This window comes from Primulina tabacum, chromosome 1 (assembly GCF_025594145.1).
Source record: "Primulina tabacum isolate GXHZ01 chromosome 1, ASM2559414v2, whole genome shotgun sequence".
In the NCBI taxonomy this organism is placed as follows: Eukaryota; Viridiplantae; Streptophyta; class Magnoliopsida; order Lamiales; family Gesneriaceae; genus Primulina; species Primulina tabacum.
The window spans coordinates 38,751,878-38,765,946 of record NC_134550.1 but is presented as its reverse complement, the minus strand read 5'-3'; the positions used below and the strand labels follow the sequence as shown (position 1 = coordinate 38,765,946).

The 14,069-nt window shown below is 40.4% G+C and overlaps 1 protein-coding gene across 1 annotated transcript; it reads right to left on the bottom strand.

Moving 5' to 3' along the window:
- Window positions 1-11,879: 11,879 nt before the first annotated feature.
- LOC142509059 (uncharacterized) lies at window positions 11,880-13,770 on the bottom strand. Its single transcript, XM_075619551.1, has 5 exons — window positions 13,616-13,770; window positions 13,319-13,472; window positions 12,621-13,126; window positions 12,086-12,551; window positions 11,880-12,023 (listed from the first exon to the last, which is right to left on the bottom strand). The coding sequence occupies exons 1-5, from the start codon at window positions 13,768-13,770 to the stop codon at window positions 11,880-11,882; spliced, it is 1,425 nt and encodes a 474-aa protein (XP_075475666.1).
- Between the last annotated feature and the right edge of the window lie 299 nt (window positions 13,771-14,069).

The following is a 14,069-nucleotide window of genomic DNA, read 5'->3' as shown; positions in this document are numbered from 1 at the left end:
GCAGCCATCTTTGGTGCAGGTGGCTCGTGCGCGGGTTCTAGGTTCATGGGCTGGTCTGGGTGTGGTCTGGGCGTGGTTCAGGGTCAGTGAGTGTCGGAGGTGGTCGCTGGAAGTGTCCTTGCTAGCTAGGAGACTTGGGCGAAATAGGTAGCTTGAGCGCAGGATTAGTGGTCACTTTCCAGGGAGTTTTTGAGCGGGCCGGGGATGGTTTTACGGGCTGAGCTGGGTCAGTAGGGTCCATAGATGGGTTTGCTAGGTTTTGGTTCAAGGTGGCTCGGGCGTGGCTCGAGTAAATTGGGAGATGGCTCGGCGTGTTCGTCGATGTGTCAAAAACGAGATTTTAAAGACAAAAATTGAATCCATGGGTCCATGGGGGTGGCTCATGACTTGTAAGGGTAGAATAAATATTAAAAATGTTGTGTTTAAAATTTGGGATCAAAATAATGAGTTTTGGATTTAATCGGGATTTAATCGTCGCACGAAACGTCAATTAACGAGTTAATTGAAAAGCCTAGTTTTAAGCTTCATAAAATTATGAAAAATTAGGTTTAAGCTTAAACAATTATTATAAGTCTAAGTTTTAATTTTGAAATTTTATATGAAAGTTTAGTTTAATTCGGGATTAAAACGCATTAATACGTCACATTTAAAGATTAAATTAAAAGTAATCGAATTAAGCTAAATAAAATTATGGAAAAATTCATGTAAGCTTAAATAATTATTTGGACATTTTAGAGTCATGAAATCAAGAAAAAAGTCGAAAACATAAAATTTCGAGTCCAGGGGTAAAACGGTCTTTTTACACCGGGAAATTAGTAAAGGTTATGGCAGTGCCCTAAATGCTGTTTTTTATGGAATTATGATTATTTTTAAATATTTGTGAAATGTTCATGATTAAATTATGATTTATTTAAATGTCCATGAATTTTTATGATTTAAGGAAGACATTTAAAAGACATGTTGCATGCTTGGTTTCAAAAATGAAAAATGTAATGATATTCATGATTTTTCTAAAGTGATGTGAATGAAAAATGTTGAAGGATGTGAAATAATTGTGACTAATTCGTTAATGTTGGCGACGTCGTGAGGGTTATGGTCCCAGTGGGAGCCCGACGATCGTGTTTCCATCATTGCGAATATGTGGTAACGGATATGTGGTAACGGTTTTGTGGTAACGGAAGAATGGGAATATCGTGAGGGGAAAAGGCCCCAGAGGGAGCCCATTTATGGGAAAAGGCCCCAGAGGGAGCCCCGAAGATCGTATTTCTATTCGAATCATGATAGGCCAAGGCCAGTTGACCGGTGAGAGTGTTGCTGGTGTCCCCCGCCGCCCAGTACTGGGGTTTTATGTAGATGGATCCATCGACCCTCATGAGCATGATCAGGAAAGTCACAATTAACGATATGAATTCAACAAAGGAAAAAACAGAAATGTTCATGATTATGTTTAAGGTTTTATGTCATGTCATGTTGAGGAAAAGGAAATTCATGTTTGCATGTCATGAAAATATTTATGTTTAAAGTTTTATGCATCATGAAAATGTTCACGAAAATGTTCATGTTTGAAGTTTATGCTTCTTCATGAAAACGATATTTTAAGTACAAGTATTTTTCACCGTTATATGTTGACTGTATTACGTATTACTCGTTATAAAGATTATGGTGTGTTGAGTCTTTAGACTCACTAGGTGTGATGGATGCAGGTTGTATTGAGGGAGGACTTGATGAGTGATTTGACTGGACTAAAGGCGCACACAACCCGAGGACCAGCGCTTCTACTTTTTCCGCATTATGACTTTTGACTCATGCTTTATGATTAAAGATTTTTAAGATTATTTATTTATGCATTTGAGAGATTTTTTAGAGGTTTAGTATGGGCTATTCTTTTCAAATTATTGCTTTTTAGGTTTGGTAAAATATGCGACGATTTCATTTTATCACTATTGCACTTGGTTTTTAAAATGCTAGTTGGTTAATGTTTAATTTTAAAGGGTAAAATATTTTATAAAAATATTTTCATGTGAGAAAGGTACATGCCCGAAAATTGAGTGTTAAAAAAAAAATTTCTAGTACTTTTTAAGAAAACGAATAGGTAGACGTTTCAGCTACAACAACGGTTTTTCAACGTCGTCTTTAGAAATGTACGACAACGGTTTTTCATCGTTGTCTTTGAGCACACCCTTTAACCACATGACCTTTAACAACGATTTTATAAGACCTACGACAACGGTTTTTTATCGTCGTCTTTAGAGTCTACGACAACGGTTTTAATAACAGTTTTATTTGACCTATGACAACGGTTAAAAACCGTTGTCTTTGAGCATACCCTTTAACCACAGGACCTTTAACAACAGTTTTATTTGACCTATGACAACGGTTAAAAACCGTTGCCTTTTTTCTTGTAGTGAACTATCAGATATAGCATAAATAACACCAGCATTTAACAGTTTTAATACCTCAGCTCTCATCACTTCTTTCATGGCTGAATTAAGCCTCCTCTGATGATCAACATAGGGAGAATATGATTCCTGCCATCAAGATTTTGTGCATACAAACAGTAGGAATAATCCCATTTATATCATAAATTGTGCATCCCAAAGAAGATTTAAACTCTCGCAACACTCTCAACAACCTATCTTTCTTATCAATAGTAAGAGCAGAAGATATAATTGCCGGATAAGACGAACTCTCGTCTAAGAATTCATAACACAATTGACTCGGTAATTACTTCAATTCAGGAGATGCTTTTGGTACCTCTTTACTCGCATCTTCAAGTAACTCTTCATGTTGGGCATCAACCTTTTCTTTAGGCAGCATATTGAGAGCAAGTAACTCCTCTCGCACATCCCAGTCCTCTTCATCCACGGTAGAAGCTGATTCCAATAAGCATATCTATAACGAGTCTTTCGTCAACTTACCTGCACCCACTTGAGATACACATTAATCAATGATATCAATACTATTACAAGTACTTACATCATTTGGTCCTCTGATGGTGTTGTAGATGTTGAACACCACTTCATCTCCACCTACTCTCAGTGTGAGCTCGCCCTTGTGCACATCAATCAAGGCTTTTCCGGTGGCCAAGAATGGTCTTCCAAAGAAATTTGTGGGGACCCGGGCTCTAACTCAATTATCTTTGGGATTAAGTGGATCTTTGCTAGAAAATGGGGCATAAAAAAAATTTATTTTAAACATTATAAATTATGGTGTATGATCATACACATGTGATAACTCTATTTATTTCATTAAAAGAAGTACATGTCTTGTTCCATTTCATTTATACAACTAGTGTTGGTAACAAACTAAATATCACAAGTAGAACATCTAGTTGTCTTCTACGCCCGAAATCACCACGCTATCCAATCTTATTCACGCTCTCCTTGATCTTGATCCTGTCCCTGTTCCACCTGTTGTCATGTACACATAGAGATACAACAACAGCCGGATACTCCGGTGAGAACAAATCTCAGTATAACACAACGTATCATGCATATCATGCAAGCATATGCAAGATATAAAGCATAAATCAAGAACATGTATCTAATCTAAAACATAGATCAAAAGAATGCTATACATCAAATCTTGAACTTCAAATCTTTGACTCGACACCAATCTAAGTCTAGGGATCCCGGTGTAAATAAGACGTAACAATCTCCCACCTACTCTCCCAATCGGGGTGGCGGTACGTCTTATTCCCGGACTTCGGCCCTCTCTGTGTCGAATATCTACAATAGGAGTCTATCTTCTCCTACGTACCTCGACACTACCGAACATCCGGTATCTTGGCATATCTGCCAACGACTCACCTATCTCATGTGCACTGTTATAATTCTATAAAAAGGCATAACCATATCAAATTATAAACAATCTAGTATGTATTTTTGGGAAACTCAAATAAGATCTAATTTGAGTTGTGTCTTCCCGAATCAACAATGAATTATACCTTTCTTGTCGTAGTCTCGGTTGCACAAGTCGAAGTCTTGAAATCTTGATATCAAATCTGTCAATGCCAATCTGAATTAACATATATATAATGTACCATATCAACCTCTAACTCAAAGGAATACATATACGGATCAATATTCAATCTCGGTACATTTCGACGACATAACGGCGAAATGTCGTGATACCGGCAACTCAAATAGCATATGTGATATCAACAAGTCACAATTCTTAATAATCATCAACCATAAGACTCAAAATCTGCATAATCTCTTGCACATATATGCTGAAAAATCGCAATAATCGCATACAGTATCATTACTTCGATCCGGTTTCGTATATACTATCATCGACCTATCATGAACACATCATATAGCCCAAAATCTGATTTCCCCAACATGCTATTTCAATTCAAGCAATAACATAACAAAACTTACATCCTTTAGAAGCCTATGATGCAAGGAGCAAGAATCTAAGCTCGGATTCGAAATCGGATGGTTAGATGTTGCACAACAAAGTTGTTAATATATCTTGAAACTTGAAGGAATTCTTACTCTTCTCTCGGTGCTTGTTGCTGGAGAATGAAAGAAATTGAGCCAATTCCTATATATCTCTTTCATGGTGAGGGGCAATTGGCTTATTCTTTGTTCAACACGTCTCGCGCATATGCGCGACATCACTCGGCGCATATGCGCGAGACAATATGTCTCGGCGCGTGTCATGCACAACGCCTCGCGCATATGCGCGAGGTCCTTCAAATTTCTTCACAACTCTCGGGTGCCCTCGCGCATGTGCGCCGATTCCTGTCGCGCATGTGCGCGAGGTGTTCTGCCCATTTCGCGCATATGCGCCTGGTCTGGTCGCGCATATGCGCGAGACTCATTCCTCGCACAAAATTCCAACTTCTTTGCGGCTCCCCCGGTCTGATCCGTTCTGTCTATAATCACATCAATTTATTAACAAATCATTTCAGATTACCATACTCAAATCCTCGGGCCTTACATTTCTCCCCCCCCTTAGACACGATTTCGTCCCCGAAATCACAGGCAATCAAATCATATCAATAAGAAGGTATAACAGAAAGGCTATATAGAAGACTTACATCATTAAAATAACTCTGGGAACTTCTGTCTCATATCTTCTTCAGTCTCCCAAGTAGCTTCTTCGATGCCATGACGACTCCGTTGGACTTTCACAAGTGGAATAGTCTTCGTTCTGAGTTGTTTGTTCTTCCGATCAATAATCTGGATCGGTTGCTCAACATAACTCAAAGTCTCGTCGAGTTCTGCCTCGTCAGGCTGAAGAATATGAGAAGTATCTGGCAGATATTTCCGTAGCATCGACACATGAAAGACGTCATGTATCCCGAATAGAGAAGGAGGAATAGCAAGTTGATATGCACGATCACCAATTTTCTCAAGAATCTCGTACGGACCGATGTATCTAGGAGACAATTTCCCAGTTTGCCAAACCTGACAATGCCTCTGAAAGGAGAAATCTTCAAAAATACTCTGTCTCCTTGTTCAAATACTAACAGTCGACGACGTACATTCGCATACATGGCTTGCCTATCCTGCACCGTCTTCATTTTTTTCTGGATCAATTTTACTTCCTCAGTCATTTCACGAATCATATCAGGCCCAAGTTCTGGTACATCAGATATATCATCCCAATATAGAGGAGATCTGGACTTCTTGTCATATAATGCTTCAAACGGTGCCATCTCGATGCTTGTTTGATAGCTGTTGTTGTACGAGAATTCACAAAGTGGTAATGAATCTTACCAACTAGTGCCAAAATCTAACACTACAGCTCTCAGCATATCCTCCAGTATCTGGATAGTCCGCTCTGACTGTCCATCGATCTGAGGATGATATGCAGTAGTCATGTGCAATGTCGTACCTAAAGCCTGCTGTAAACTGTGCCAGAAATGTGAAGTAAATCGGGGATCACGATCTGATACGATAGATTTTGGCACACCATGCAATCTGACTACCTCTCGGACATATATCTCTGCCATCTGATCATGTCGATACGTCATTCTGTATGGAATAAAACACGCTGATTTGGTCAATCTGTCAATCACAACCCAAATCGCATCACAGCCCCGGGATGATCGTGGTAACTTCGTAACAAAATCCATGGAAATGTGATCCCATTTCCATTCGGGAATAGATAAGCTCTAAAGTAATCCTCCGGGTTTCTTCCTCTCAGCCTTCACCTGTTGGCAATTCAGGCACTTAGATACAAACTCTCCAATGTCTGATTTCATTTTTTTCCTCCAAAACTGTATCTTCAGATCATTGTACATCTTTCTGCCACAAGGATGAATACTGAATCGACTACAGTGTGCTTTTGATAAAATCTGTTGTTTCAAATCTGAAACATCTGGCACTACAAGACGGTTATTCACATACAAAACATGATCATGTACTTGATACTCTGACTAATGTCCGGTTCTGACCATCTCAATCGACTTCTGAACATTCTGATCATTTTTCTGTGCTTCTTTAATGCGAACAATCAAATCTGGTTCCATTTGAATTGTAGCAAGTCGCAATGGTCTACTATCTGTATCAAATGCTAATCCAGACAAACAGCAATTTTCAATCAACTTCGAAATACCTATAGTCGATAAGGATAGAGCACATACCTTTCGACTCAAGGCATCGGCTGCTGCATTAGACTTCCCTGGATAGTACTTGATTTCACAATCGAAATCCTTCAACAAATCGAGCCATCTACGATGTCTCATATTCAATTCTGACTGCGAAAACAGGTATTTCAAGCTCTTGTGATCCGAGTAAATTTCAAATTTCTCGCCGTAGAGATAATGTCGCCATATCTTCAGTGCAAATACAATGGCTGCCAATTCAAGATCATGAATTGGGTAACGAGTCTCGTGTGGCTTCAACTGTCTCGAAGCATATGCAATCACATGTCCTCGCTGCATAAGAATACATCCCAGTCCTCTGTGAGATGCATCACAATATACAACAAAACCACCGTACCTAAAGGGATAGTCAACACTGGAGCACTGGTTAATATTTTCTTCAACTCCAGGAAGCTAGAATCACAAGCCTCTGACCACACAAACGGAGCATTTTTCTGAGTTAGCTGCGTAATCGGCTTTGCAATACTGGAGAAATCTCTGATAAATCGCCGGTAATAGCCTGCTAGACCCATGAAACTGCGTATCTCTGGCACTGATGTCGGTGTGGGCCAATTGATCACAGCCTCGACCTTACTAGAGTCAACATAAATACCCTCTCTCGATACAATATGCCCCAGAAACACAACTTGCTTCAGCCAGAACTCACACTTCGACAGTTTGGCGTACAATTTTTCTGCTCTCAAAGTTCTCAACACAGTCCTCAAATGATTAGCATGATAAGTCCTATTCTTTGAATATATCAGAATGTCATCAATGAATATAATCACAAAATCGTCAAGTTACTTCTGGAAGATACGGTTCATAAGGCCCATAAATACAGCTGGAGCATTCGTTAAACCAAATGGCATGACAATAAATTCATATTGTCCATACCTGGTTCTAAATGGTGTCTTTGGTATATCAGAATCTCGGACCCTCAGCTGGTGATACCCAGATCTCAGATCGATCTTGGAATATATAGAAGAACCCTGCAACTGATCAAATAAATCGTCGATACGAGGCAATGGGTACTTGTTATTTACCGTTGCTTTATTCAGTTGTCGATAATCGATGCAAAGTCTCATCGAACCATCCTTCTTCCGGACAAACAGTACCGGAGCACCCCAAGGACACACACTTGGTCTAATGTAACCTTTGGCCAATAATTCTTCGAGCTGTTCTTTCAATTCTTTCAATTCAATAGGTGCCATTCTATAGGGAGCTCGAGATATAGGAACGGTACCGGGTATGAGATCGATGCTGAAATCTACCTCTTGGACTGGAGGTAACCCTGGAATCTCGTCTGGGAATACATCGGCAAACTCACATACCACTGGCAGATCTGCCAATGCTGGGCTCGATTTCAGTAGATTTACTGAATATACAAGGAACCCCTCTGCTCCTTGTATATTCTGTAGATCTACTGAATATACAAGGAACCCCTCTGCTCCTTTCTGCAACAATCGACTCATAGACAACACATATATCAAGGGAATCCGAGCTCTGGAACCCTTACCGTAGAATTTTCACTCATTAGCCATCTCTGGTCTGAATCTGACAATCTTCTGGAAACAATCTACAGTGGCCCTGTGCTTGGTTAACATATCGATACCGACAATACAATAAAAATCAGACAACCCAAGCACAACACAGTCTAACTCAATCTCATTACACTCAAACTGTAGCATGCAATGTCTAACCGATGTCACTGATATCAACCAACTCAGCAAAGGAGAAGAAATAGACACTACGGCAGATAATGACTCGACAGGTAAAGCATGCATTAATGCAAAGAGCTCAAAAATGAAGGTATGAGATGCACCCGTATCTATCAATACATAAGCAGGATAACCGCAAAGAAAACAGTTACCTGCTATCACATCGTCTAGTGCATCTTGGGCCTGCTCTTCTGTCAGTGCAAATACTCGAGCCTGCTGTCTGGGAGGTTGGCTCAAAATCTGGCTCCCTCCTGGCCTCGACTGGGACTGTGCAGGTGGCGGCTGGAAGGAATGGACAGATGATGCTTGCCTCTCAGGCTGAGATACTGATGCAGATGATCCTGCACCCTGAGATCACTGTGACCCTCTCTGTGGACAGATTCGGGCAAAATGTCCTTGCTGTTTGCAGATATTGCATCGCCCAACCACTCTCTGACACTGACCTTTAGGATGTCTGCCTCCACAAGTACTGCAATACACCCCTATATGATCTGAACTCTGGCCAGGACCCCTCTGTCATGACCCACCTGAGCTTGATGAACTGCTACCCGACTTCTTGAACTGTTATCCTCGGGCTTTCAGTTGATCTTTCTTGCCACTGCTACTACCTCCACTCTCGAATCTAGGAGGAGGTTGAAATAAGAGCTGTGGAGGTCTCGGAATTGGAACAGCATACGAAAGTCCTCGTTGCTTAATCAGTCCCGCTTCTGCTCCCTTGGTTCGGTTCAAGGCATCTGCAAAGTTGTTCGGCCTGCCGGTATTCACCAGGGTAAAGATATCAGGATTCAAGCCATTGATAAACTGATCTGCAATGGCCTCGTCATTCTCTGCAACGTGAGGAGAAAATCTGAGCAATGTCGAGAACTTAGCAACATACTCTTCGATGTTCAGCGGTCCCTGTTTCAGATTAGCAAACTCGGCACCTTTATCTTTTCTGTATGACACGGGAAAGAAGCGTTGATAGAACTCTTCTTTAAAGACTTTCCAAGTGATCTCTGTGCCACGATGCTCCAACGCTCTCTTTTTGGTAAACCACCAATTCTTTGCTACTTCATGCAGTTGATGGCCAATTAACTTCACTCGTCGCTCATCGGTATAATCAAGGGACTCAAATAACATCTTGATGTCATCTAACCAGCTTTCGCACTCAATAGCGCTCTCATTACCTTTCAGTGTCGGCGGTTTAAAGGATTGAAACCGTTTCAGTAGTGTCTCCATCGGTGTTGCAGTAACATCCATCGGATCATTAGAAGTACTGCCCTGTTCTTGTACCGGACGTACAGGCACTGCTTGCAGTAACATCCATCGGATCATTAGAAGTACTGCCCTGTTCTTGTACCGGACGTACAGGCACTGCTGCTCTTCGAGGAGGCATATCTTATCATCAAACGGATTAGTACACAATCTATACAATTTGTTTCAGTCCTCCTCTGATCATATACCTTTGATCCAGAATCGGTTCTGATTCATTTCATTCTTAATACATGTCGCAATCAATAAGATAAGCAAGTAAACATGTATTACTGCAAGAAACATGCTTTCATATATAACATATGTAAATCAACATACAATTAATAGCATGCTAGCATTATCAAAGCAAGGAAGACGACTCGATATACCCCGCTCATTCACTTCTATTCCAGTCTACAGAACCTACTGCTCTGATACCACCTGTTGTAGGGACTCGGGCTCTAACTCAATTATCTTTGGGATTAAGTGGATCTTTGCTAGAAAATGGGTCATAAAAAAAATTTATTTTAAACATTATAAATTATGGTGTATGATCATACACATGTGATAACTCTATTTATTTCATTAAAAGAAGTACATGTCTTGTTCCATTTCATTTATACAACTAGTGTTGGTAACAAACTACATATCACAAGTAGAACATCTAGTTGTATTCTACACCCGAAATCACCACGCTATCCAATCTCAGTCACGCTCTCCTTGACCCTGATCCTGTCCCTGTTCCACCTGTTGTCATGCACACATACAGACACAACAACAGCCGGATACTCCGATGAGAACAAATCCCAGTATAACACAACGTATCATGCATATCATGCAAGAATATGTAAGATATAAAGCATAAATCAAGAACATGTATCTAATCTAAAACATAGATCAAAAGAATGCTATACATCAAATCTAGAACTTCAAATCTTTGACTCGACTCCAATCTAAGTCTAGGGATCCCGGTGTGAATAAGATGTAACAATCTCCCACCTACTCTCCCAATCAGGGTGGCGGTACGTCTTATTCCCGGACTTCGGCCCTCTCTGTGTCGAATATCTACAATAGGAGTCGATCTTCTCCTACGTACCTCGACACTACCGAACATCCGGTATCTTGGCATATCTGCCAACGACTCACCTATCTCATATGCACTGTTATAATTCTATAAATAAGGCATAACCATATCAATATATAAACAATCTAGTATGTGATTTTGGGAAACTCAAATAAGATCTAATTTGAGTTGTGTCTTCCCGAATCAACATTGAATTATACCTTTCTTGTCGTAGTCTCAGTTGCACAAGTCGAAGTCTTGAAATCTTGATATCAAATCTGTCAATACCAATCTGAATTAACATATACATAATGCACCAGATCAACCTCTAACTCAAAGGAATACATATACGGATCAATATTCAATCTCGGTACATTTCGACGACATAACGGCGAAATCTCGTGATACCGGCAACTGAAATAGCATATGTGATATCAACAAGTCACAATTCTTAATAACCAACAACCATAAGACTCAAAATCTGCATAATCTCATACACATATATGCTGAAAAATCGCAAAAATCGCATACGGTATCATTACTTTGATCCGGTTTGGAATATACTATCATCGACCTATCATGAACACATCATATAGCTCAAAATCTGATTTCCCCAACATGCTATTTCAATTCAAGCAATAACATAACAAAACTTACATCCTTTAGAAGCCTATGATGCAAGGAGCAAGAATCTAAGCTCGGATTCAAAATCGGATGGTTAGATGTTGCACAACCAAGTTGCTAACATATCTTGAAACTTAAAGGAATTCTAACTCTTCTCTCGATGCTTGTTGCTGGAGAATGAAAGAAATGAAGCCAATTCCTATATATATCTTGCATGGTGAGGGGCAAATGGCTTATTCTTTGTTCAACACGTCTCGCGCATATGCGCGACATCACTCGGCGCAAATGCGCGAGACAATATGTCTCGGCGCGTGTCATTTACAACGCCTCGCGCGCCCTCAATCGGCGCATATGCGCGAGGTCCTTCAAATTTCTTCACAACTATCGGGTACCCTCGCGCATGTGCGCCAATTCCTGTCGCGCAGATGCGCGAGGTGTTCTGCCCATTTCGCGCATAATGCGCCCAGTCTGGTCGCGCATATGCGCGAGACTCATTTCTCGCACAAAATTCCAACTTCTTTGCGGCTCCCCCGGTCTGATCCGTTCTGTCTATAATCACATCAATTAATTAACGAATCATTTCAGATTACCATACTCAAATCCTCGGGCCTTACATAATTGGCGTCTCCTAGTCTTCCTCTATATCTTAAATGACAAAATCAACAGGAAAAATGAATTTTTCTACCTTTACCAGCACATCCTCTATTATCCCTCGTGGATATGTAAGTGATCTGTCCGACAGCTGCAAAGTGATAGTGCTAGGCTTTACCTCGCCAAGCTCCAAGGTCCTCTGTAAATAGAAAAATGGATTTAATTAATACTGGCACCTAAATCACATAAAGCCCTATTTACTATAGAACCACAAATAACAAAAGGAATAGTAAAAATCCCTGGATCTTTGAGTTTTTGTGTTAGTTTCCTTTGGAGTATGGCACTGCACTCTTTGGTTAGCTTCACGGTTTCAAATTCTTGAAGTTTCCTCTTCTTGGAAATCAGATCTTTCATGAACTTAGGGTAATTAGGCATTTGCTCCAATGCATCGGCAAATGGGATGTTAATGTGTATTTTCTTTAAGATTTCCAGGACTTTCACAAACTGATCATCCAACCCTTTCTTCTTGAATCTCTGTGGATATGGAAGATTCACCTTCGGTAAAGGCTGCTGTTCAAGCACTTTCTTGGGTTCCTCTACTTTCTCTTTAGCAATACTTGCACCTTTTCCATCATCTTCCTCAACAAGAATTTCTACATTCTCTTCAGCAGGCTCTGGGATTCCAATTTCTTTGCCACTCCTAAGTGTGACAGCTTTGCGTTGCTCCCTAGGATTTACCTCCGTATTGCTTGGGAACTATTCTCTATTTTGATCCTTCAAAGCATTGGCTAATTGCCCAATCTGTGTTTCCAATGACTTCATAGTGGTACCCATATTTCCCATGTGTGTCTCCATGCTATCAAGGCGGGACTCAGTTCTCTCCATTTTTTTCCCAGACTCAACAACAAACATCCCAACTAGATCCTCAAAAGACGGCTTTCCTTCACCCGTCTGTGTATTGAATCCCGGTGGAGGATTCAACACGATCTTGTTGTTTGCATAAGAGAAATTCTCGTGATTCCTTAAACCTGGATGATAAGTATTAGGGGGAGGTTTACCTCGATATCCTCCATAGCCACGATTGTTGTTGATGTACTGAGCTTCCTCCAAAATGGGCTCTTCTTCAACAATTACCAGTGCTACATCAGACGTAGAGTGGCCTGCCTTGTTCATCGCTGCAATATGTGTGGTCAATGCCGAGACCTGTGCAATAAGTGATATGATCGGGTCGATGGCATACACTCCAGCAGGTTTCCTTGATCCATATCTCTCACTTGGCCACTGGTAACTGTTAATGGTCATCTGTTAAAGAAATTCATAAGACTCATCAGGTGTTTTGGAGAAAATAGTACCTCCGGCGGCTGTATCCACATTCCCTCTAGTTGGCCCATCTAAACCATTGTAAAATAACCCAATCTGCACCCAATCTGCATATCCAAGATTCAGACACTTCTTGAGTAATTATTTGTATTGCCCCCAAGCCTCATATAACACCTCGAGTTCCCTCTGCCTGAAATTTGTGATCTCTATTTTCAGCTGAGCAAATTTGGCAGGAGGAAAATACTTTGATAGAAACTTCGTAACCAAATTTGCCCATGTAGTAATACTTTCCAAAGGTAGAGATTGGAGCCAAATTCTTGCTTGATCCCTGAGAGATAACGGAAACAGACGCAATCAAATAATTTCGTCAGAAACATCGTTAATTTTTATCGTGTCCGTGATCTCTAGAAAAGTTCCGAGGTGAAGATGGGGATCTGCTGTGGCTGCTCCTCCAAACTGGTTCTGTTGAACCATGTTGATATGAGTGTGGGATTTAGCTCGAAGTTATTAGCAGCAATAGTTCTGTGAGCTATACCAGAGTAGTGAGCATTAATGACTGGGCGGAAATGTTCTCGGATTGGAACCTCTCTCGGGAATTCATTATGATTATCTCTGTTCTCAGCCATTTCTTTAATTTCCTGTCTTCTTGATTTCCTTAATCTCCTGGCAGTTCTTTCGATTTCTGGATAAAAAATCATCAAGTCGGGATTTTGATATTTTCGCATGCACTGCAAAATAGAAAAGATTAGAAATTAACAAAATAAATAAATAAAATAAAGTAAAAATTAAAGTCATGACTACTTAGTAACGATATTAATATGCAATTAAATAATAAACTCCTCGGCAACGACGCCAAAAACTTGTTGCGTATTTTCACTACTGCAAGTGTACGGTGTCAAGTTTTATTACTGGTTTGAATACAGAT

Coding starts and splice junctions, on each gene's coding strand:
- LOC142509059 (XM_075619551.1), bottom strand. CDS start 13,770: ATGGCTGAGAACAGAGATAATCATAATGAATTCCCGAGAGAGGTTCCA. Junction 12,552..12,620: donor TCATTGGAAACACAGATTGG/GCAATTAGCCAA, acceptor GGTAAATCCTAG/GGAGCAACGCAAAGCTGTCA. Junction 12,024..12,085: donor TTGTTATTTGTGGTTCTATA/GTAAATAGGGCT, acceptor TTCTATTTACAG/AGGACCTTGGAGCTTGGCGA.